Here is a 27159-nt window from a genome sequence, read left to right on the forward strand (position 1 = left end):
GATCACGAGGATGGAGTGCGGGGAGTGCGCCGTAAATACTAAAGATAGAGCAATACTTAGTTCAACAATCTCATGCATTATCCATTTACTTTACTATATTACTGAGTAAGAGATGGGCGAACGGCTCACGAGCCGTTCAAATGAACCGGTTCACAAAAAAGAACGTTCTAATGAACGTCTCTTGAAAAAGAACCACGGTGCCTCAAACGCACCCGAAGGCGACACGAAGGTTGGTTTGGGAATCGTAGTTTACCGAACTGTCAACCTGCCGAACAACGAACTGTGAGCCATGAGCCGCTCATTTGAATCGGTTCGCAGCAGCAAATGAACGGTTCGGAGCCGCTCACACAAAAGAGCCATTTTGCCCACCAGAGTAATAATTACTCTATAAGTGCCCCAAATATAATATTTTGGAATTTTACTCGGCGGAGGTGTTACAGTTAAAAAAGCAAAATAAGTTCACTGAGTGCAGGACAAGCCTGTATGCATGTATATGTGCATAGCTCCGGGTAGAAGTTGAAGCAAAGCAGAATGTGATCAAGCGGGAAGAAATATGTGTGAGTTTTGTGCTTCTTGCTATGAAAACAGAAAAACCAACGCGTGATTTTTTTCTGCATAGGATCAAGCTGACATGATTCACACTTGATTTTGATGAGTTTTGAGATTTTGAGTTCGTACCATCACTGGTTGTCGTCAAATGAAACAGTCACCAATTTCAGGTGACGCTTGCTTGAATCGTTCTGTTCAACAAACGAAGCCAGTCGCTTCATATATGATGCGAAGGTAAAAGAAAGTCAGCTTCATTTATTTGTTTCGACGATGCCAGGCTCTGGTTGCAACTCAGCTCAGAAAACTTGCTTTTGAAAATTAAAACCTGGAGTCCTTTTCGCCACGATTTCTCAATCTCCAAGCACAAACGATACAATCGTACACGGTCTGACTACTCATTATTACTATTATTTTATTTATTTTCAAATTCCGAAATTTTAATTCTCTAGAATTTTTTTGCAGTGCTCATTTATATTTATATTTTTTTTTTTTTGACATTAATCTTAAAAATGTTCAAAAGAAAATTTTACGAAACATTTGACACGGTTTTCGTGAATTTTTATACTTCTATTTCAGTTAACAAATAACACCGAAAAAATAAAATGACATATTTGGTCGTAATTAACAATTTAGGTTAAATTTCTAACCAAATCGAAAAAGGCCGAATTTAATTTGTTTTTATTATCATTTGTGGAACGCCTTGGCAACATCGTACCGTTCGGATTCAAATGTCGAACAGTCTCTCCGAGTACTTGTATTGCAATGCTTAATGATTATTATTATGATAAATCATCGTGCATACTTGAACGGGTGTTGCCGGGGCGATGCATAATAATGAAATATTTCAATTCCATTAACAAGATTTTCATTCCAATGTTCCATGCTTGAATCGGTACCGGTACCTCGAAGCCACCCGGGTGGATTGTGTAGCGCAATAATAAATGAAATATTTGAATTTAAAATGAGCGGAACGAAGAGTGCTAATAAAATATTGAGTTTGAATTTGTGTCAGACATAAAATAGACGAAGCTTTCAGGTGTGCTTAATGGTGAATTTTAAGCTGTTGGGGACAGTCGGGTGGGTTTGTTTAGACAAACATGCTACAAAAAACGATGGTTGCAAAAATTCACTTCATTCTGAATGGGGTGGTATTCGTTTTAGCTTGTCCCGCATTTCGAGCTGCTCCAGTGAACCGTATATTATTATTTTCCCGGTTTTGTTACTAGTATATAGCTAAATAGAAGCCTGCCCAGACATAGAAAAGATGATCAAAGACATCGCAATGTTTTCAAGTTGACTCGCGCTGTGGATCAAAGGCTTGTCAAGCAAGGGGAGAATGTTTGAGTTCCCAATCTAGCAAACGAAATTTTCTTCAGCCATTCTGGTATCACTCTAACATCACCACTACCACTTATGCTTCTTTTATGGCGACGTCACGGTTCCAAAAACTACATTTCATTATTTTTGCATCAACAAAAAGTGGTTTGAAACTCCAGTACAGAAACCAGTACCCGGACGTAAGTGGTATAACCTAAATAAATTTCCAATGTATGCGCAGTCAAGTGGGATTAGCCAAGCATCGCTATAAGTTAAAAAAAAGTTTAAAGGCTCGCCCACTTTGTGATGCTAAGAATTAACTAAACTTCTATAGCTATGTCGTCAGCAGTTATTTTAGTATCCAAGAATTTCAAATCAATTTCCTAGTGCCACTTTTGGTGGTCGACATGCACCACTAGAAGGTGCCAAAAGAGCAAAAGAGCAGGATCTTCTTCTGTTGTTAATGCTACTGCCTCTGCAAATTTGCGGTGTGCCCTTTTCTGAATTGATAAAATATGGAAATGAATAGGACATTTGCTTTCAACAGTATGCTATATAGCATCTGTGCTTTTCTTATCCGGGTCACATAAATTTAACTGTGCGCAAAAGTTGTTTTGTTTTCTTCGAAAGGCACCAAAACAATAACTGTTTTTCAAATACTGTAGTTATTGTTTTTTGAGAAAACAAAATTTAGGGTTTCTGTCTTGGCTGTACTAAATACAAACAGTCAATTGAGCATTTGTGAAATCAGAAAACATTTTGTCCCAGTGTTTTGTTGTGCTCCTACTGCTAACTGATGGTTTGAGGTAGCATTAAATAACGCCTCTCCATTCAGCGGCCATGTCTGTGAATCATTGCCGACGCTATTGCTGGTGCAGCCATGGAAAAGGCAATATACTGCTGCGGCTTCTAAATGTCAGACCTGGATTGTGTTGGCATTTCGTACCTCCATGCACCGACCGGTGTGTGGCATCGTGGTAGAATGGATGTTTTGTGCTGCAGCTTAGTATGCGCTGATAATGACAATGGTTGTTTTAAAATAGAGCATTATGGCTGCATGAATGATTTCTTTCGTAATAAAGCCATTTAAACATGCTCTGATAAAGACATTCAGTTATTATTACGAGCAGTCTTTGCCATCAATGGAACCTATCAAAAGTTTATTGAAATTTACGTAGTTCGGTTCAGAGTTACGAGGACGCTCTCGAACGCTTTCTGACGACGACAGAAAAGTCGTATACTTTACGGATGATCAGGTCAAAATTAGCAATTAACTAACGACTAGACTTACGCTACAAGTGATGCTTCGATTCGGTGTAAAGATCTGTTTTCAGAATAATGAATTTATTGTTCAAACGTTTCAATTGAGAAAAAACAAGTTTCTAGTAACGATTGTTTATGGCTTAGTAAAGACCATGTCGTTAAAATGCAATCGTAGCTGTATCGATATTCTTAATAACCAAAAAAGTCATCAACATTGCTTACGTGCGCATAAAAAAAAATTAATAAAATTTTTATACTTCGTGTTTCTGTACTGTAAAAAGCCATCTTTAAAAAACGGTCTGAAATATATCTACCGAGAAAACAAAAAAATTGAAACGTTCAATAGCTTTGTCTCAATATTTACAAAACATTGATTACTTATTTTTTACTTTAGTGGCGATGGTCCGTTATTGATCCTACTGTCGGTCCTGGACTGCCATTCTCCAATCCTCTCGAACACCAGCTGAACGTGCATCGTCCTCGACAGCGCATTTTCATCGGGTGTAGGATCTGCCCCTTGGCTACTATTTCGTTGGGCATTCTGGCCACGTGCCTAGCCCACCGCAGCCTGCCACATTGTACTACTTGTATCAGCATATATGTGTACTTGATGCAGCTCGTGGCTCATACGTCTGTGTCACACTGCATTTTGCATTTCGCCACAAAGTATAGAGCGCAGAATATTACGCTCAAAAACTCCAAGTACTCGTCAATCAGCTCCCTTTAGCGTCCATGATTCATGTCCGTAAAGGGTCACCGGGAGGATTATTGTTCTGTAAAGCGCCAGTTTGTGCGAATTTGCAAGCAACGAGACTTCAGCTGACTACGTAATGCATAGAAATTCGCACTTCGCGGTTTACATCATTGTCCCATGACATTTCACGAACATACCAAGATACATGAGTTCCTCTACTACTTCATATCATACTTGCTGCATTACATCACATGCTTAGAAAGGGACTAACAGACCCTTTTTCATATTAGACATCAGTTCTAAATAAATTCTTGCGGTATGTGGATACAATCGAGCGAAAGATAGGATTGGTTGCTCATATTTTTATATCTGTTCACTTTCAGGATATCAAATTGGACCAGGTTTATCGCGGTCCTACGAAATTTTGTTAGAACGAGAGGACTTTATCACTTTTTCTGACGTGCCTCCCAAGCACAGATATCAAATTAGTATAATTCTGAACGTCATAAAGAATCTTCGACCTGTTGGGACGAGGGGTTTAGTCACTTTTTCTAATAATAAAGTAATCGAAATCACAGTAAACAAATGGTGTATTTAACTGTCGTTCCTGCCTGTGAAAGTATGAATGCGATTGTATTGCTGTCGACTGTAAAATCTATACCTATAAAAATGGATTTCTGTCTGTCTGTCTGCCTGTCCGTTTGTTCCTTATAGAATCGAAAACTACTGAACCGATCGGCGTGAAAATTTGCATGTAGGGGTTTTTGGGATCAGGGAAGGTTCTCTCGATGGCAAAAGACCCCTCCCCCCACTAAGAGGGGGGGGGGGGGGCTCCCATACAAAATCTATGCCTATAAAAATGGATTTCTGACTGCCCTATGTTCCTTGTAGAATCGAAAATTACTGAACCGATCGGAGTGAAAATTTGCATGTAGGAGGTTTTGGTGCCAGGGAAGGTTCTTATGATGGTTAGAGATCCCTCCCCTACAAACCTATACCTATAAAAATGGATTTCTGTCTGTCTGCCCGAATGTTCCTAATAGAATCGAAAACTACTAAACCGATCGGCGTGAAAATTTGCATATAGCGGTTTTTCGGGCCAGAGAAGGTTCTTATGATGGTTAGAGACCGCTCCCCCCATTAAGAGGGGTGGATCCCATACAAATGAAACACAAATTTCTGCATAACTCGAGAACTAATCAAGCAAATTGACCAAAATTTTACATGTGGGTGTTTTTGGAGACAAAAATTTTTTCTATGGTGAATTGAGACCCATCCCCACTTTAGGAGGGGGGCTCCCATACAAATGAAATACAAATTTCCTTATAACTCGAGAACTAATCAAGCCAATGGAACCAATTTTGGCATGTAGGGGGTTTTGGACACAGGATTTTTTTTAATGATGGTTTGAGACCCCTCACCCCTGTGGTAGGGGGATAAGGACTCACATACAAATAAAACAGAAATTTTTGCGTAACTCAAAAACTAATCGAACTCGAGAAATTTTAGACTCTTTCATAAAACATTAATCAATAACAAGACCACCAAAAACTATCATTAGTAACATTAGATAATTCAGCGCGAGACGGCCACAGGCCGTGAGTATTGCCGCCGACCTACCGCCGAAAGCGCCGGCCACTGCGGGCACCTGCCGTCGAAAGCGCCGGCCACTGCCCCCCGTAGAGATCACCTCTATCTAGGTTTATTTATTTTCCTAGATCTACTGACCTCTATTACTTTCCTTCAGTTGGGTCACCCTTGTGAACTGGTACTTTCTACGAAAAGATTTTCCGTAAAATGGTACATCCCGCGTAAGGCTTTTCGCGAAATGGTATTCTGCGAAACTCTATATTCCGCGTTATGGTCAACCGACAATTGGTGTTCCGCAAAATGGTATTCGGCGAAATGGTTTGTAATGATGGCGAATATTTAAATGCTATCCTCTTTATTTTATCAGGCTAAGCAATGGGGGGAGTTGTTTTCTACTTTACTGTGAGGAAAATTTGTATATTAAAACACCCATGAACTCCCCAGAAACTTGCAAAACTCAAGATTGTGACAACACAGTTTAATTTGTGGCAATTCGAAGTTTGTCGGGTCAGCTAGTAACTGATAAATAGAGAACAAATAATGTGCAGAGGACGTCAGCTAATTGATGATTTTTACTGTCAGAATTTTAACTCGTTGTTCGTATGTTAGTTGAGAGGCAATTATTTTAAAATTAAAATTAAAGTTTTTGTCCCTCCAGTGAAGGGGGGGTAAAAAAAACAAAGAGAATTTTTTAATCGAGCAAAAAAAATATAGATTTTAGGCATTTTTATTTTAAGTTTAAACGTGAAAACCAAATCTATTCTTGCTTTTAAGATACAACAACGTGTATTTTCATGCAAAAATCTACGAAAAAAGACAAAAACGAGAGATAATTTTTTTGGCCGATTTTCGGAAATTCCGCTGTGAATTTCCATTTCTATTTCATGCTAGAAGCGTTAACTCAACTCGTACACTCATTTTTCAAGTTTTTCAGGCTGTAGAGCCCACAGCCCCCCCGATTTTTCAAGCCAATTTCCAAGGAGGGGGGGGAGTGACAAAAACTTTCAAAATGATTTGAAATGACCTTATTTGTATGTATTTGTATTTGTATGTCTTCTTGTATGAAATTTATAGGAATGTTTCAGAGCATCAATAACAATACAGCAAATTAAAAATTTGCGTGAAAAACATTGACAAAATATCAAGCTTTGCTGAATTCTACCTGTGTTCGTAGTCCTACGTGAGCTCTTCGTTCACGCCCCTAGGTACAGATCTTCATATTTTTTTTTAGAAAGTTTTAGAACCGCATTTTTTGGCGGTTAGGGTGCTCTTTTCTGAGCTATAGTGGTCCCAATGATTCCCATATTTCACTTTGAACCTCTTTTGAAAAATCCTAACTTTCAAACCATTAAACCATTCTAAACTACATGAATATAATATGAAAGGTATTTGAATGCGCTTGGAAAAATATTAGCTTCATAAGCCCATCTTTTTATAATATTTATAAGCAACATCAAACATATTCGTTTTTTCGAATTTTCGTAGTTTAAGGATTGAAAACCCCGATATTTGTTATAGTTTTTTCTTGAAAATTGATCTTTTTACCATAACATTTCAAAAATTTGTAGATCAGATGTACATTCCGTTTTTATCTTTGAAATAATAATTTAAAAAAATGCTATAACGTAATGGAAACGCGTAGGGTTTTGTTTTCACCGTGTAAGAAAATGAATAACTAGAAAACGTATATTTCTAGTAGTTCTTTACAGAAAATATTTCTTTAAAAAAATCTAACGAATCACAAAAAAAAAATTTTGATGTGTTAAAACTACTACATAAACAAGTCTTCTGTTTGCGTTTCTCCAGCTCACCTTACACAAATTATTCGAAACATTCAACCTTGAGGTTGGTCACACGCTGTTAGCCCGATATATCTGGTTAACTCACTTGTCCATATAACTTCCGATTATCGCTTGAGTAAACCTCAGATGATCCGAAATACGGAAAACGCATTTTACCATACTTGGCGACGGCAGCTTAAGTCGGAGCCAGCGTTGTTCGGCACCTGATAAAACCTATAATTAAGGTTTACAATCGTGCCGACAAAATGGGCGCGCGATTCGTTATTATCTTTACAATCCAAATTTAGTTGAAGCAACCTCCCGGCCGTACCTTCGCTGTCAGTGTATGATATTGGAGCAAAACGCGAGCGAGCATTGCATTTGCGTTGACCAGTTTTTACGTTATTGTCACTTTTTCTTCCACTAGCGTACACTATCATCAGGTGTGATACGATGCGTGAAATTTAGGCATTTTCACCGCCGTCCAACCGAACGTCGTCGATTGGCAGCCAGCGAGCAGAGAGCGGCTACCGGGTTTTCATCGGACACGAAGTCAAAGAAAAGTTGTTAATGTTGCTGCAATTGTTGAAGTGAGTTTGATAAATCTTGCATCGAAAGAAAAAGGAAAATATATATTTGCTTTTTTGCTATCAAAGTGCCATTGTGTGTTTGTTCCGATATCTTCGCCTGGTGCTGTGTGAAAATAGCAACCGAAGTAAAATACCAAATTAGACAGCGCTGTGTGCTGTGTGTGAAGTGATGTGAGTAAGGTTCCATTGGTTTCACCTGAGCCGTAGCAAAGGGGATCATGCGACACTAGTTGCCCAGTGGAAAGTGAACCCAGTGCTTCCCTCGACGATTCACGTGTAACAAAAGTTGCATGAAGCGAGACGAGGAACGTGCTCGTAAGATGTGGAGAGATATCGGAGTGGCTGCAATGCAGCAACAGCAGCAGCAGCACGGTCCAAACTCTCTGCACCATCATCATCCACACTACAATGGCAATGGAGCGGGCACGGGGCCGGCTAACAATTCGCATTGGAACCAGCCTGGCTACCGGAACTCGTACAGCTTGCCTCACCCGAGCCAGCAAAGCCCCGCCCACCACCAGAACGGTGCTAGTCGCTATCAGCCGCACTACGAAATCAAACCCCTATCGCAATCACCTTCGTTTCAAGAGATTTCAAGTGGGAACTATAACGGAAGCTCGCCGTACCCCATCAAGCCGCGACCCATGTCGATGTACGAGATCGGAAATGGGTCACCTGGCCAGCAGCAGTTGCATTCGCTGCCGCCCAATTTCGTGCCACATCAGAACAGATCCAATGGACGACCCTCGACGGCGGGTCCTCCTCCGTTCTCCAGACAACAGCAGCAACAAGCGTCGCAGCAGCAACAGAACGTGAATAGTTTGCGTCAACAACCGGAAGAGTTGGTAAGTTTATGCCATGGTATCGTCTTTCCAGGTGGCTGGGTGGGTGGAACCAATGATTGATTGGGACTGCTAATGATGCATCGGCAGTGTTTTAGGTCCTACTGAGTTTTGACACTCCTTGGACGATAACTGATTGATGGTTTGACTAAACTCAATCAATATTACGAAGGTTTTCCTCATTCTAAGGAGAGTTTAGATGAGCATAATGGGTTGGGTTATTTTTGCTTTGGTTGTCCAAATTTAAATGGAACCATGTTCGGTTGATATTTGTGTTTTATTTATATGAGATCTCCCTCTTCTAGAAAAATTTTTTGCCTTCAAAAACCTCCACATCCCGAATTTGGTTCCATTTGCTTGATTAGCTCTCGAGTTATGCGGAAATTTGAGTTTCATTTGTATGGAAGCCTCCTTCCAGACAAGAGAGGGGGGTCTCAAACCATCATAAGAACCTTCCCCGGCTTCAAAAACCCTTGCATACAAATTTTCACGTTGATCGGTTGAGTAGTTTCGGCGTCTATAAGGCAGGGAAACAACGTGTATAACGGAGTCAAATGGTTCATGTGTTGGTGTTTTTCAAGTGCTATCCTTAAAAATAATTTCTGAGGTCATTTTAGTTATAACTAAGCAGGGGTGACATTGCGATTCTCGTTTCGAGTGATTTTGGTTCGAGACGCCCATTTGTTTAACGTAGTCGAAACGAACCAAAATCGCTCGAAACGAGATGCGCAATGTCACCCCAGATTTATAGTTATCAGGGCAAATGCATTAATATGCGTTTTATGTAGAAATTCCTATCCGATCAAATGAAAACAACAAATTTATATAACAGGATTACTTCTAAATAGGGTTTATTTCTAATTCCCGTCGTAGTAAGTATAAAGCCATTCTAATTTTCGTCATTTGTTGGAAGGATTTAATGAATACTCCAAAAGTTCTTGTGCTGATTTGACTAAAACACACTGACCTTCCGATCCGTGAACTTTGAAATCACCGATTATTAAAGCATATTATTGAAATTACGTAACTGACCTTATTTCTTAAATTCGTCGTACCGTTTTAAAATCCGTCTATCAAAATTTTTCATCGTCCGAACTAAAAATCACAACAATGTTTACGAAGCTAACGCGCATGTATTTGTGTAGGACGGCATGACAAATGTTATTCTACAAAATTTCTGCAGGTCAGGCAAGTTTTTCTGGCTGTAGAATAACGACAATGCCTTGCGTGAGTTATTTTCATTTATGAATGACGGAAATTAAAACGATTAGTCGACATTGTCTTCTTCGTCGTACGAAAAAACGTAGGAAATTGGGCTATTAGGACGTCTTTAATGATAAAAAGCATTTAAATAGATCTCAGCTCACTTTGATTGATCGCGTATAATAGACAACAAACTAAAATATTAGGAAATAACTAGTTTTGCATTGTGTGTCATAAAAATGCTGATATTTTTAATAATTTGTGCTGAACAGGACGGGAATAGGCAATTACGACGAAGCAGCAACATACCCTAACAAGTTTTTTTTTTCAACAAAATCTGCTTTGCGTTTTGTTATAAACTTGGCCTCGTTCTCGTTAGTAATTGTAAATTGTAACAAAATCCGACCTAGGCATATCACAATAATATCAAATTATGATATAATTTGATCAAGTTTATTTCAAGATGAGTTATAAAAACCAGCATTCCGCTCTGCTTTATAACCAAAATGTAACAAACCGTGTTATAAGTAGTAGAACGAGGTAGATTCTTTGTAAAACATATCCTCTGTCGCAAGTTTTGCTATCACGTTTATAACACACTTTGAGAGAAATATTACCAGGAGCTACAATTCTGTAATATTTTTGTTAGTACCATCTGATCTGGTAGTGTTACTATTTTTAAGCACATTTTCACATTCATCCATCAAGTTTCAATTGATTTGTTTAGTTTCAATTGAATCTAACCTTGATTCCATTATACCCTACCAGCACGGTTGTTATAAAGTTGTTGTGAAAACCGAAATATGACTAATTCCAGTTGTAATTGGGTGGCTTCAACTAAATGGATCTGTAGTGTGCTACTTGGGTAGTTAGTGGACTTTTACCTTTCTTTTGCTATAATGACATTATGAAAATAGTGTAAATATTGATTATTTTCATAATTTACTGTTAAAAATACTACTTTGTTACTGTGTGTAGGTAAAAGTAATGGTATTCCCAGGTATTCTCTAAAATGCACATAACATTTGGGTAGATAGCTTGAACAATTCCTCACTAATTGATGTGCAAACTAACTGCATACTTGCAAATGGCTGAAATATTCGGTTTTTTCATCTGGCTGTTTTTAACCCATTATGTCTTAGCGTATGAAATATATTACCCCGTTTTCAAAACATATTTACTGCTGAATTTCAATAGTAAGCATTATTAATATATCACCACAGACAAACAGACATAACACTCGTTTTCCATTCATGGTACCGATTAACGTCATTTCAAATTTGTGCTTAGTTGGGAATGTCTCCGTTTTGGTCAAATTGGCGCTTTTTGACGAAAGAAGGGAAATTACCCATAAAAAATACTTACTACTTCGAGGCATACCTATGTTGCTATTTGATATTTGGGAATGGCGATCATAGATGGTGCTAGTGTTCAGGCTAAGGGTACCGCCAGAGTAAACGCGACAGCGACGCGACTTCGCTCACATTCGTTTAAATACACAGCACTTTTTCGCCGAAAGCAGGGCTGTGTATTTAAACGAATGTGAGCGAAGTCGTGTCGTGTTTACTTCGAGGGATACCCATGTTGCTATTTGATGTTTGGGAATGTCGATCATAAATGATGCTAGTGTTCAGGCTAAATGTGAAGTACGATAATTTTTGTTGATTTTTCTTTCAAGAGTTATGTCTGTTTGTCTGTGCCACAGACAAACAGACATAACACTCGTTTTCCATTCTTCGTACCGATTAAACCGTCATTTTAAATTTCTGCTTAGTTGGGAATGTCTCCGTTTCGATCAAAGTGGCGCTTTTTGACGAAAGAAGGGGAATTCCCCATAAAAAAATACTTGCTACTTCGAGGGATACCCATATTGCTATTTGATATTTGGAAATGTCGATCATAGATGGTGTCTAGTGTTCAGGCTAAATGTGAGGTACGATAATTTTTGTTGATTTTTGTTCCAAGAGTTATGTCTGTTTGTCTGTGATATCACTACAAGAGAGATAAGATCTGATGTTTGTGTGTGAGATAATTTATCAGTTTTTGTCATTTCATCTGTATTTTATACAGTGCAAAGTTGTGATAAATGATGGAAAAAAAGTTAAAAACAATGTCGAAAAACAATGTATCTCTCAAATGTATGAAAATGTCTTGCATTTTGTGACGAAACATTACCTGAAGTGTAAATTGTAGTATAAATCGGCACCAACTTTTCAAAAGGACCAATCTGCAAAATGTAAACAAACCGAGTGAGGGGTTCTTTCCCGATGCTAGTCCAGCAGAAAATAACCCTCACTCGGTTTGTTTACATTTTGCAGATTGGCCGTTTTTAAAAGTTGGTGCCGAAATATGTAAAGTCTATCACAAAATCCGACAAAAAATATGTAAACAACTTTGTAATTTGTTTGTTTGAATCCGAGCGTGTGAAATACTAAACATAAGATAAGTTGACCTTGAAACCATTCCAAATCAAGATTTTGAGTTTCCCGACACATTCGTGTCATATGAAATACAAAGTTTTTCTTCATTTGATCTAAATTTAGCTGTACCCGGGTCATAATGGGTTAACCTAAAATCAGTTATCTCTTACTAACTCACACAGATAAAACAAAACAGTTTTCAGCAAAAATATTCTTCATTTATGTGAAAAATACTTTCTAGAATATCATATTGAGCTATCTGTTGAGATAAAAGTGCTTTGAGAAGAAACAAGATTTAATGGGTTGTCCATAAACTAAGATCTGCTGTCCATAAATTAAGGGATAGAAATTAGAAATATTCAACAAAGTTACTTGAAACTGACTTATCTTTAATGTTTTGCAACCGAAAACAAATTTACTCAAAAAATATTAGTTGAATTGTTCTCATGGTAGCATTGAACGAACCCTTCAAAAGATGCATCATTTTTTCATTCAAAAAGTTGTCGAAGACCACATTGAGGATGAGACATCTTGTTTAACTACAAATCTTGTCGCGAAATTTTACCTTATAGCCCATAGTGTATTGTTCAGAAGGTTATTATAAACGTTTTAATAGGCAGATTTTAAGTTTAAGTAGTCTTGTCAAGCTCTGCTGAACCGATAATGTTTTTCACTGCTGCAACGGCAACCGCTATAAGTTAATAAAGCCCTTTGCTTTGTTCTACAAAGCTATAAAGTATAAAGATTGCTATGGTAAAAAAGATAAATCAGTTGGCTAGCTTTCTTAACTTGAAAATATGTAACCGTGGGAAGAAAAGCAAAAGGTTTACAGTCAGATCATCCTGATCGATTTGGTTTAGAGCGACCATAATAAAATATCCTAAAAAATAAATAATAAATTTTTAACAGTTTCCGTAGTTGTGCAGCATATGCGCATTAAATTTTATCGGGCATATTGGAATAGTGGGTTACGAAAATCAACGCGCCATAAAAATTTTGCAATTTTCGAAAACCAGCAAAACAAAATAAATATATTCAATTACCCAGTCTTAACTTGTAGTACAATCATTGCAAATGCAAAGCATAGTTCCTATGACATGAAAACCGATTTATAACAACTTTCTACAACTCACACCTTGCTTTGGTGAATTTTAGCGGGTCGAAAAAACATTAATCACTGTTTTCGGTGTTAAACTATATTATTTTTCATAATAGCATGTTATCAGCACTATAAAACTACTAGATTTATTGGGATCTGATAAGCAACCGCAATAAAATTAATTTTGTAACGATACGTCATATTGTATTGCTACGCCCTGGTAAATTTTTTTCGTAGTAATATAAGTAACCACGATAAATGTACTTTATTAACAGTTTTAGTGGTTTTGTAACTAGCTATAAGTATTTTTGACTCGTATCATCTTGATAATGCGTAATACCATAATAAAACCACAATAAAACCTTTATAAAATTCAAATAGAACCAAGCGGCTTTGGATTTGTTGCTTAGGATTTTCGATTATAGTTAATAAGTGTGTCACTAGCTGAAGAAAGCCTCAAGAATTAAAATAACACTTTTATTTGGAATGCACGAATATTAAGTACAATTAAGTGGTTAGGAGATGAACGCATCACATTTTACGAATTGATATCGATTTTTCTCAGTTTAATAGTCTGCCGCGATTGATAAACTTGCACGTAGTGATTCTTTACTTGAGCCTTTAATATTATATTTCGATTACTTCAAACCATTCCAATCCTCTTCATAGGTCAATATTCGCATCCGATAGTGGGTTTGTTAGTTACATGCCAGCTGCTATCGTGCAGCAAGAGTAGAGCATCTGTGTGGAAGCAGATTAAGCTAAAAAAGTTCGAGATTGATCGATTGGGTGTGTTCGCAGATTGCTCCATTCATACAGTATGCACACATAAATATGTAGCAATACAGCAATACGAGTATCGTTCGCCCCCTGCTTGTTCGCACTATGTACGTTGGCTGATTCAAATGTTTCCCCGGTTATGCCCACGCTGCTGCAGTCAGCTTCCGATTTCAATCTAATTCCAATCGCCGAAGCTTCCGATTGAGCAATTTCAATTTAGTAATCGTTTATTGATTTGTTACAATTCTAAACTGAGCTAACGAAATTGTAATGCTATAAATGAACAATTGTAACTCTACTCAGTGCTTACCGAACTGGACGATATTCGTTTCAAAACAAATTCTGATTTCTGGATTTTATTTTACCTTAAAAACCTGGCCAATCTAGTCTAGCAATGCAGGCCAATCACAGAAACGTTCGTCGAAATCTTATGGAAATTGGTTTCCGGTAGTCAACGTATCGAGTCAGATTTAAAAGTGTATGCTCCCTTTAAACGATAGCTGACTGTATCGCCACCTGGTCTGCACCTGTGCAATGGCCGGGAAAGCAGACAGTCAAATCGATAAGCTCTTTTCTTTTTTTTATGTGCAAGAAGTAGAAAATTTTCCTTCGCCGCTACATTGCATTTTTCTAACAATTTCCCAAGTCATGTACAGTCCGTTGTTCTGCAGTTTTTGCGTGATAAAAATAGCCAATGTTCCGGCTTCAGTTGACTGCCGGAAAAGATAGACATGCTTGTAACAAACGTAGATTGATCATAAGTTTTTCACTTTGAGATTTTATCGTCATCAATTAGTGAAAATTGTTGTTCCGAACAGGATATGTTGACGTACACTTTCACGTTGTTGAGAACGAGTTGACATGACCTGCTACTTAAGCCTGCTGTCATGCAATCTATTTTCTTTATTTGAAAACATTACTCAGTTCACTGATTGCGAACACTTATAGGTAAGGTCATTATCGATGGTGGTCTGCAAATCAATTCATTGGACGCGATAATTTCATCACATTCCATCGTTATCTTTTTGTTATGTCTAGTGAAGGTAGTTTCAGGTTTGTAAACCTGATTTTCGTCGACCTTCAAGTGGACTCTCTAAACAAAAGTTTATCGCCTGAGCTACCCCGATAAGATAGTAATTATATTATATCAATAATCAAACCAGCTAGCAAATATACCGACGTTGAAAGATTTTCTGCTGCATTATGAACTGTTTCTCGTTTGGTGGTTAGTGAAGTCATCCGACAAACAACTCCTACATGCAAAGGTGCAAGAATGCGCGCGCAGTTCTAATCGCAGCGTCAATTATCGTGTTCTAAGACCTCTGCAGTGAAATACGATCTTCCCGAGCTGTTCCGCTCGCTGGCTGCCTCGAAAGCGGATCTGTTTGTAAACAAAAAACGTCAATTCTCGCCTAAGCTTGCAGTCTCAACGAACTATAGACGATCTCTTTCTTGCTCGAGCTATGTATTCAACAGACCAGCAGCGCAGCTAAGGCAGTAGATTATTAATTCGCAGTAAAATTATGCACAACCTAATTCTAGCTGCAGAGGCTATATATAAAGCTATCTTTGAATACCGATTCCGGCGAAAAACTGCCGTCTCATTGTTGTTATTTTCTGCTGAACTAATTTTCCGCACACCCCGCTTTGCAATAAACCCTAGGAGGTGGAGGCCAACTGGTGTTTCTTTTTTCTAGCTATTCGCTTCAAGAGCGATCAATTGTACTGTCACGTCGCGTAGTACTACCAGTTTGCCAAGGTCTCAAGTATCAGCTGTTTACTAACTGTGGTACAAACTCGCTCGTTAAATTTTAGTGAATGTAAAAGCGACCTTTTTATGCCTGAAAATACATGTAATTACTTGGACAAAATCTTTGTGATTATTTACAAACTTCATAGTTTCAATATTCATAATTATACACATGCTAAGACCACCGTGGTGTGCCCCAACATTCACTATACAATATCATTAACTTCTGCCGAATATAATGCAACTGGAACGGGCACATCTAGCGGCAGACAAATGGAGCGTTGAATTGCTACGTGAATTCGTAATGCTTTGATCTAGACAAAATGCTGTGTTTCATAAATCACGATCGTCTGGCGTCCGTAAGTTGTATATTACAGCTCTCGTTTCAGTCAAAGAGCGAACGTTGTTGTCATCAAGCGTGGCACAATTGGTTTCAATGGCTGCTGCTATCGATTATTTCATACCCTTCTCATATTCGACAAGCTTACAAATTAGATTTTTCACAGTTTTTTAATAAAAAATAAAAGACACCGCTTTTTTCTGATAGAGGAGTTCATTCCATAGTTTAAAAAGAGGACTACAGCACTGGATGATTTTTCTTCTATTTTCCTGCAGATTCCAGCCATGGATCAAATAGAATTCGATCAGGACTGTGCTTCTTAGGTGTTTTAAATGGTATTAGTATGTTTTAAAGCCATTTGAACTTCAATAGCTAATTCACGTTGAGAATATTAATATATACTTGACTGAAACAGTCGAAACCGGTAATTTTTAAACCAATATTTTACCCCAATATTTAGTGAACGGGACACAACACTAATAGTTTTTACAAAACGGATAGTTTACCTCTAAACCGACCGGTTTCGGGAAATATGTTTCCCACCAACGGGGTGATGTCCAAAGGCGTTTACATCCTTAACTTAGTCAAACTGAAGAGCGGCTATTTTATTGGAGCATCGTCCTCATTCATTACCGGTTGCTCAGCTGTAGATATCTGCATCTGACTCCCAGGCGTTTAAATGTGATGACTTTCGCACGTTTTTCAACATTTTTGCACTGTCCCAGTCTATTTGATGTTGAAGACTGATGGCAAGCATCGCCACACTGGAGGTGATTATGCGTTTATTCTCTGTTGCATTTTTATGTTCCTTTATCCTGGCTTGGATTTTACGGCGAGTTTGGCCAGTATATATTGACAGGCAGTCTTTGCAGTTAATTTGCTAGATTCCTGACCTATCTTTGGTAGGAATCTTATCCTTCGCGTTGCGAAGTGCATCGCGTATGGATGTGTTACTTTTGTAAACCACGCGATAGCCATGTCGTTTCAAAATGTTTTTAATCGGGTTGGTGGCTTTGGGATAGAACGGCATGCTGATTCTTTTGACATTCTCTTTCACTGGCTACGTTGCATAAAAATTTTTTTACTGGTTTCGTTGCATAAAAAGCTTTTGTAGCAAAATTTTTGCATAACCAGTAAATCGTTGATATATAATGAAAATAGTAATGGACCCAATGTGGAGCCCTGAGGTACTCCAAATGTCATATTAATATACCGAAAGTTATTATAAGAAAATGAGAAGATTAAGTTGAATATGCATCGCATATGAACCACCTTATTACATAGAACACTAAGCTAGGGTAACCAACCTATTTTGGACCCTTTCAGCAACTGTACATAATTTGGACACTTCCATTTGATTTTGCTGGAAGTGTCCAAATTATGTACAGCTGCTGATGGGGTCCAAAATACGTTGGTTACCCTACTCTGAGTGAAAATCAATTTTGAATTCTGTTAAATTCTGTTGTTGAACAAGTAACAATTTCAAAATTACCAGGTGTTTGCTATGTGAGTTTTCCTGAGTTTGGTAATAATTTTTTGGGTATGTTCTAAAGATTTCTCTAGTGACAATTTCAGTTTTATTTTAATTATAAAGTAGACTTCAGAATCAAATTTTGAAACTCATTAAGACGATCAAGCTTTTTTAACAACCATCTGGGAACCATATATCACGTTATAATAATATAGCACAGTTTTAAAGCAGCCAATCAAACTTGATATACTAACCATCCTTAGAGTAAAGATTTTATTCGAGTTTTATGCTAGACCTACCTGTGACTGATATATATATGTGAAGCTTTTTTGTTCTATTCCACAAAGCTTCACAGGAAACCTTCTTCTTCTTCTTCTTCAGCAGCATAGAGCCGGGGTGGCTCGTGCTGTTTCAAGCACTCGTCTCCATTCAACTCGGTCTTGGGCCACTCGTCGCCAATTTCCTAGTCGTCTCAGAAGTCGCAAATCGCTTTCGACCTGGTCGAGCCATCGTGCACGTTGGGCCCCCCTGTTCCTGGTGCCGGTGGGGTTGTTGAAGAGGACCGTTTTCGTCGCACTGTCGTCCGGCATCCTTACGACGTGTCCGGCCCACCGTAGCCTGCTAACTTTCGCTAGATGTACGATGGGAATCTCCCCAAGCAGTGCCTGTAGCTCGTGATTCATACGCCTCCGCCACTCTCCGCTTTCAGTTTGTACTCCGCCAAATATCGTCCGCAGCACTTTCCGCTCAAACACGGCAAGGGCGCGTATGTCCTCCGTAAGCAGCGTCACGGCTTCAAGTCCATAAAGAACTACCGGTCTAATAATGGTTTTGTACATTGTTAGCTTCGTGCGGCGGCGTATGCTTCCTGATCGTAGCGTTTTACGAAGGGCAAAGTAGGCCCGATTTCCCGCTTGGATGCGCCGCTGGATCTCCTTACTAGTGTTGTTGTCCGCGGTCACCAGCGATCCCAAATACACGAACTCTTCTACCACTTCTAGTTCGTCGCCGTCAACGGTTACCGTCCGTGGGAGGCGCGCATTTGTTTCCTTTGAGCCTCTTCCTTTCATGTATTTGGTCTTCGACGCATTTATTTTTAGCCCAATTCTCCTAGACTCCGCTTTCAGTCTGGCGTAGATAGCCTCCGCCGTCGCAAAGTTCCTGGCTATGATATCGAAGTCATCTGCAAAGCCTAGAAGTTGGCTACTCTTGGTAAAAATCGTGCCTCTCGTTTCAATGCCCGCTCGTCGGATCACCCCCTCAAGAGCGATGTTGAACAGCATGCAGGATAGACCGTCACCTTGTCTCAACCCTCGTCGCGTCTCGAAGGGACTCGAGAGTGTCCCAGAGATGCGTACGAAACACATCACTCGATCCAATGTAGCTCTGATCAGTCGCGTCAGTTTGTCCGGAAAACCGTATTCGTGCATTATCTGCCATAGCTTGTCTCGATCGACTGTATCGTATGCTGCTTTGAAATCGATAAAGATGTGATGCGTGGGCACGTTGTACTCCCGACATTTCTGCAAGATCTGTCGGATAGTAAACATTTGGTCCGTAGTTGCGCGGGCCCCCATGAAACCCGCCTGATAATTCCCTACGAAACCTTGTGCTATCGGTGACAGCCGGCGTAACAGGATCTGGGAGAGTACCTTGTAGGCGGCGTTTACCAACGTAATACCACGATAGTTGCAGCAGTCTAGCCGATCACCCTTTTTGTAGATGGGACAAACCACTCCTTCCATCCATTCCTCCGGTAGCTTTTCCTCCTCCCAAATCCTCGAAATAACCCAGTGTAGAGCCTTTGCTAGCGTTTCCCCGCCATGTTTATAAAGCTCTGCCGGTAGGCGGTCCTTCCCAGCGGCTTTATTGGTCTTCAGCAACCTGATTTCTCGTTTGACTTCTTGGAGATCAGGTGCTAGGACATCACTATCTTCCATGGGCGCTCCTAGGTTAATTTCCGTTCCGCCTCCTTCTGCGACTTCGCCATTGAGGTGTTCATCGAAGAACTGCTTCCACCTGTCGACCACCTCGCGCTCGTTTGTAATTAGATTCCCTCCCTCGTCCCTACACATGTCAGGTTTCGGTGTGTAGCCCTTCCGAGTTTGGTTCACCTTCTCGTAAAACTTGCGCGTGTCATTAGCTCGGAATAGTTGTTCTAATTCTTCACGATCTCTGTCCTCCTTTTGGCGCTTTTTTCTCCTCAGGATCGTGGTCAACTGGTTCCTAGCTCGTCGGTACTTGGCCAGGTTCTCTCTAGTGGCAATACTTAGATAATCTTTCCAAGCGTTTTTTTTCTCCTCCACCGCTTGTTGGCATTCCCCATCAAACCAATCATTTTGTGTACTCCGAGGCTCAATACCTAGTGCCGCGGTTGCGGCCTCTCCGATGGCCGAGCGTATTCTGCCCCAACCGTCTTCGAGGTTTGAAGCACCTAACTCCTCGGAAGAAGGCAGTGCCTCATTCAGTACTCGCGCGTAGTTCTCGGCAGCTTGTGGGTTATCTAGCTGCCTGATGTTCAGCCGAGGAGGGCGGCTTTGACGTGTCCGGTATACGGTGGACAGCTTTGAGCGCACATGTACTGCTACTAGGTAATGGTCAGCATCAATATCCGCACCCCGACGGGAGCGTACGTTCGTGATGTTAGAGAAGAACCGGCCCTCTATGAGAACGTGGTCAATTTGGTTCATTGTACGTTGGTCAGGTGATCTCCAGGTGGCTTTGTGGATATCCTTGCGCGGGAAAAAGGTACTTCGGATCACCAGGCCTCGGGAAGCTGCGAAGTTTATACATCGTTGGCCGTTATCGTTTGTGTCGGTGTGCAGGCTATGGGGTCCTATCACCGGTCTATACATTTCTTCCCTACCGACCTGGGCGTTCATATCCCCGATGACGATCTTGATGTCCCGTGTCGAGCAGCTGTCGTACGTAGCCTCCAGCCTCGCGTAGAACGCTTCTTTCTCATCGTCGGGTCTACCTTCGTGCGGGCAGTGCACGTTAATGATGCTATAATTGAAGAAACGGCCCTTTATCCTCAATACACACATTCTCTCGTTGATCGCCTTCCAATCTATCACGCGATCCTGCATTCCGCCCAGCACTACAAAGCCCGTTCCCAGTTCGTTGGTAGCGCCACCGCTCTGGTAAAACTGGGCCTTTCCGCCACGTATCTTCCATACCTTTTCTCCTTTGCGACAGATTTCCTGCAGAGCTACGATGCCGAGTTTGCGGGGTTCCAGCTGTTCAATCAGCACCCGCTCGCAACCTGCGAAATTTAGCGATCTGCAGTTCCAAGTCCCGAGTCTCCATTCGTCGTCCTTATTTCGTCGCCTAGGTCGATGCCGAATATTCCGCTCCGAATATGCTTGAATGTTGTTAGTTTGTGTTGTTTAGGTGTGTAGCCGTACTGGGGCAACACAACCGAGTCTCGTGATGGGGCTGCCATCTTATAGTGCCGAGACTCACTACCTCCTTCCCGGTTAGTATACGACCTTAGTTTCCACCGGGGTTGGTTACCCGATCTCCGCTAAGGTTGCTCGTATTCCGGCTGGTACCACGAGGAGGTCGGGATCGGAGTTGCTGGATAAGAGGCTAACGACCACTATGGGGTCTATATTCCGCATTATCTAGCCGTTTACCAGCCACAGGAACACCTGCTGCACTAAAAAGCGAAAACAGCAAGCAGGTCTACTTCGTTAATTTTTAAATTTATACTATGCGCAAGAAATAAAATTTAACGACAAGGTCATCAGCGTACATTTATGGGCGTCAGTATCGCCATCCGCTTCCCTTTTTCCGCTTACCAACATACTCCCATAGCCTCAGAAAACCATCACAGAAAAATAAAAATTGGTTCCGCTAACCTGCTAGCAGTAAGGAGGTGTTGCAACTCGAAGCACTAAACTTTGCATTCTACCGGTTGTAAAGCTAGGGTCATAAATTTCACTAAGCTCTGAGATTTGTTCACAATTAAAATTCACCATTATATTTTCACTTTTTTGCCGTTGATTTTTCAATTTTTTTTTCAACCTTTCCACTCGACGAAGCACTTACGAAAGTTAACTTGATGCACCTAAACCTTTAACTTTTTGCCCGAGTAGTTATTTGGAGAGATATTTGATTCTGTCTGCCAAATCATCCTAGAATGTTCAATTTAATTGATAGGGAAAACTTCAATTCGCTACGATTGCAATCGCGAATCGACGATAGTCGTTTGCTGCCAGGTAACCAGATTACCTGATTTAATAAAACCAAGCAGCTTTAGTTCATAATTTGAATGCCGTGTTCCTACTCGCAGTCTCGCAGAAGCTCTTGGAGTCGTTCAGGTCGGAAAGGGCAATGCAGCTGAAGCGAAAAAAGTATAGCTGGCCAGTCATACACTCGTACTGGAATTTTATGTCTTTTTGTCGTTGTTCCAGCGAAGTGACACCGATCAAAGGTCCTCATAGTCATAACCCTAGTAGCACAGTTGTTACAAACTGGTTGTGGCAACCGATTTGTGACTAATTTTAGTCATAAATGAGTTGCTGCAGCTAAAAGTGCCTAATGTGTGCTGCTTGGGAAGGTGGAAGATTGTCCGAATTTCTTCGGGGTAATGAGCGACATACACTCCGGACGAAGCATTTTTGGATCCTCCCAATCCGCCTGAATCAAAACTCAAATTGCGGATTCCATACACCACAGCTTGTTTCAAGTATTGATCGTACCAGTGAGCAGTAAAGTGTACGAAATGTACCCCGATGGATCCCGAAACTCTTTTCCAATTCGTATGATAAGTCTAAATTGGTGATTAGCCTTGTTAAATATATCATAATGCTGTCAAAAATTTAATAGATCATCTAGCACGACGCCGTGATCAGTTGCAACATTACTACGATTCAGATGCTGGCCGCCGATGTAGTCAACATGAATCAATGTCCGCTTTTTGCGGGAGAAACTAATAACAGAACATTTGGGGATGCTAATCGTCATATAGCAATGGTTGGAGAATTCGCAAAAAAGTGATTATTTGAATCGATGAACATCCCTAATGAACATACACTATTCGTCTGGCTCACCGATAATGCACGCTTCAGCTTTGAGTTTTATCAAGAACAGGACCTCATTGTGAACATCAGAATTCGTTCAAAAATTGAATATTGAACATTGAGTGTGTTCGATTTAGCGGATATGGAATGTCCGGGGATGCCGGAAAGTATTCAAAATGATATTACCACAAAAAGGGAATAGTTTAAAGTAGTGTTAATGGCTTTACAACCAGCAGAAGGTGTTATTTTGCACTTTTGCGTTGCACACGATATTCCTTTATTCAGCAATACTGTGAACCATGAATGTATGTGGCTGATTGTTATAGGCGAATTGAACCGCTCGCGTCAGTGTATTCTCATGATAAAATTGTTTGCCGATGCTCGCCATATACCTATATTCATTTTGCGCGTTTTCCAACCTATGTCCTTGGCTTTGCTTTATAAATTACTAGTTGATTGCCCGATCTCACTCGGGGCCCCTTTGTCACTCAATCAAACGAAAATTCTCATAATACAAGAAACAGAACCCTTTCTTTCATTTGAATATGTCTACTCCCTTTGCCAGCTCCTCTCACGTTGCCCCCAACCACTTGTAAATCTGTCTTCTTCTCGGTAATCCCTATAAATCGATATAAAACCATTTTTACTTTTTTTAACCTCTCCCTTTTTAATGGCCATCCTATTCCCCTTTTCAGAAATAGAACAACTTTTACAACTGCTATCGTTCCAAATGCAAGAGAAACGCACATCTTGAACCATTTGAACCTTTCTCTCCCCTGGTAAGAGACCGTCTCCCGCTTTTGGCAACCCCCCGGTGCTGATTCTTTTATGCCAAAAAACATGTGTCTGACAAATGACGTTTGATGAAGAACAGTCCAGAAGTTCCGGAGCTATGGAAACGAAACAAAGCTTTATTTACCATATATTCCTCCTCGGTGGAACCCCGCTCATTTCTCAAAATTAGCTGCACAACTGCAATCGGTTTACATGCAAGAGAAATGCAACCCCTTTTGCTTATTTAGATCTCTCCAACCCTTTGTTAGGGATTACCCCCTTTTGTCAACTTTGCAGTGCTGATTCCCTATTGTCAAGGAACATTTGTACCAAGTTTGATGAAGAATTGTCCAGGTATTTCGGAGTTATGGCCTCCCTCTGTTATGAACCCTCCCCCCCCTCTGTTATGACCCTCCCTCCTCTCTCTTGTCAACCCCCTGAGTTCTGATTCCTTCATGCCAAGGAACATGTTTGCCAAGTTTGATGAAGAACCGTCCAGGTGTTTCGCAGTTATGGTTTCCCCCCTGTTATGAACCCCCACCCTTGCTATCAACCCCCCCCCCCCCCTTCTCTTCTTGTCAACCCTTCAGTGCTGATTTCCTTATATCTAGGAACATGTATGCCAAGTTTGGTGAAGAACCGTGCAGGCATGTCGGAGTTATGGCCCTCGCCTCCTGTTTCGACCCAAATCAACACAAATTAAACTGTGTTGTACATAAGTCGTGAATCTCGGATGACCTTTGTTTCGAGTTTTGCAAGTTTCTGGGGAGTTCATGGGTGTTTTAATATTCAAATTATGCTCACAATAAAGAAGAAAACAACTCCCCCCATTGCTTAGCCTGATAAAATAAAGCGGATAGCATTTAAATATTCGCCATCATTACAAACTATTTCGCCGAATACCATTTTGCGGAACACCAATTTTCCAAAGTACCATTTCGCAGGGGTGATCCAACTGAAGGAAAGTAATAGAGGTCAGTAGATCTAGGCAAATAAATAAATCTAGATAGAGGTGAACTCTTCGGAGGTTGCCCCCCGCAGTGACCGGCGCTTCCGACGGCAGGTCGCCGGCATCACTCACGGCCTGTAGCCGTCTCGCGCTAAATTATCTAATGTTACTATTGATAGTTTTTGGTGGTCTTGTTATTGATTAATGTTTTATGAAAGAGTCTAAAATTTCTCGAGTTCGATTAGTTTTTGGGTTACGCCAAATCTTCTATTTTATTTGTATGATAGTCTTTATCCCCCTACCACAGGGGGGAGGGGTCTCAAACCATCATTAAAAAAAAATCCTGCCTCCAAAACCCCCCACATGTTAAATTTTGTTCCATTTGCTTGATTAGTTCTCGAGTTATAAGGAAATTTGTATTTCATTTGAATGGGAGCCCCCCCCCCCTCCTAGAAAGGTAAGGGGTCTCAATTCATCATAGAAAAAATTCATGCCTCCAAAAACACCTACATGCCAAAGATGGTTCCATTTGATTAATTAGTTCTCGAGTTATGAGGAAATTGGTATTTCATTTGTATAGGAGCCCCCCTCCTAAAGTGGGGAGCGGTTTCAATTCACCATAGAAAAAATACTTGTCTCCAAAAACACCCACATGTCAAATTTTGTTCCATTTGCTTGATTAGTTCTCAGGTTATGAGGAAATTTGTTTTTCATGTGTATGGAAACCCCCCTTTTAAAAGGAAAAGGGGTCATTATGCCCCTCCTAAAGAGGGCAGGGGTCTCAACTCACCACAGAAAAAAAAATTGCTTACAAAAACACCCGCATGCTAAATTTGGTTCCATTTGCTTGATTAGTTCTCGAGTTATAAGGAAATTTGTATTTCATTTCAATGAGAGCCCCCCCGTCCTAAAAAGGTAAGGGGTCTCAATTCATCATAGAAAAATTTCATGCCTCCAAAAACACCCACATGCCAAATATGGTTCCATTTGATTAATTAGTTTTCGAGTTATGAGGAAATTTGTATTTCATTTGTATAGGAGCCCCCTCCCTCCTAAAGTGGGGAGGGGTCTCAATTCACCATAGAAAAAATTCTTGTCTCCAAAAACAGCCACATGTAAAATTTCGTTCCATTTGCTTGATTAATTCTCGAGTTATGAGTAAATTTGTGTTTCATTTGTATGGGAGCCCCCCCCCCTCTTAGTGGGGAGAGGGGTCTCTAACCATCATAAGAAACTTCCCTGGCCCCAAAAACCCCTATATGCAAGTTTTCGCGCCGATCGGTTTAGTAGTTTTCGATTCTATAAGGAACTTAGAGCAGACAGAAATCAATTTTTATAGGCATAGATTTGTATAGGAGCCTTTTGCCATCGAGAGAACCTTCCCTAGCCCCAAAAATCCCTACATGCAAATTTTCACGCCGATCGGTTCAGTAGTTTTCGATTCTAAAAGGAACATAGGGACAGACAGACAGAAATCCTTTTTTATAGGTATAGATAGATAGATAGAGAGTCTAATTGTGAGCCTTGGGACACTTTCAAGTTAGTTCGAACATGCTTCTATAACCTTTCTCCTATTTAAGTTTAACTTGGATAAACCATCTTTTCAGGATAAAACACTGTTGTGACCCCTTAATTTGAACGCTTCATCGCTCAACGCTGACATCCTGGACATAACCATGCACAAAATCTGAATCACTGTGTAATGGACCTTTTTGGATTTGAATAATTTTTTTCATATTAAGTTAAAAAGTAAAGATCACAATTTTATCGCCGATTGGAACTCCCCTCGATCAATGGGATCACCTCATTATGATTAAAATAAAACCCCATTTATCTTTTTATCTGAGGAAATATTAAAATCGAAACCAACTCTGTTTTATATTTTTACACGAAATTTTCAGAGAAACTTTAAAAAATATTGCCGCAAAAGATGTTTTTTGACTCCTTGAAAACATTCGTTCAAGAATGTAAAAAAGAGTTTACAGTGGTATTCCGATTATATCTACACCTGGTTTAATCTACACCCGATTTTAGGTACCCCCGATTTTGTCTACCTTTTGCACCCGGTTTTATCTACCTCTCTTTAAATTGTCATTTCAACCATGCGACATGAAAATTTGGAAGATTTCATGAATTCATGCATAACAAAGAATATTTATTTGTATTTTATAGTTTACTATGTGGCATCTGTGGTATGTAATTATACAGAGAATGGGACACAGATATGGGTAATAATGCTGAAGTCAAATACGCAAAGTTACTTTCATTTACTTTGTAACGCATATTTTTAACATGTCATAATGATTCTTTGTGAGATTTTTCTATACCGTAACGCTAACGGGGACACCCTGTCTCCGCTAGGAACTGCGGTTATCACCTTTCTTTCCTAAAAAATTCTAATCTTTCATTTCAATCTTTCCGATTTCAATAATTTTCTTACCAAACAAAAGGTATTTTAATGAGCTTTTCAGAAAAAAGGCTAGTTATTTACATGCGATATCAAAAAATAGATATGTGACATTTTCTGTTTTTGAGATATTCTTTTCTTCAAAGAAAAAGGAAAAAATTGACGCGCATGACATTTTTTAAAGACGCATTTCTTTATCAAAATCCCCTTTTATTATAAGTAAAAACCAAAACCATGCGTCTCCATTGTTTTCTCGACAATTAATGAAAAATTTCTTTGGTCTACACACCATGGAAACATAAAAAGAGAATGT

General features: G+C 39.9%; 1 protein-coding gene across 2 annotated transcripts in view; it reads left to right on the top strand.

The window, feature by feature from the left end:
- LOC128744712 (serine/threonine-protein kinase 26) overlaps positions 1 to 27159 on the top strand; it is a 165405-nt gene that overhangs the window by 107759 nt on the left and 30487 nt on the right. Inside the window, exon 2 of one of the 2 annotated variants that reach the window (XM_053841896.1) lies at positions 7622 to 8629. The exons of the other annotated variant lie outside the window; for it this stretch is intronic. Within the exon in view, the coding sequence (XP_053697871.1) occupies positions 8075 to 8629 (555 nt within the window). The 5' untranslated portion in view covers positions 7622 to 8074. The remainder of the gene's footprint in view (positions 1 to 7621; positions 8630 to 27159) is intronic. 2 annotated transcript variants of the gene reach the window in all.

Source organism: Sabethes cyaneus, chromosome 3, assembly GCF_943734655.1.
Source record: "Sabethes cyaneus chromosome 3, idSabCyanKW18_F2, whole genome shotgun sequence".
NCBI classification, from domain to species: Eukaryota; Metazoa; Arthropoda; class Insecta; order Diptera; family Culicidae; genus Sabethes; species Sabethes cyaneus.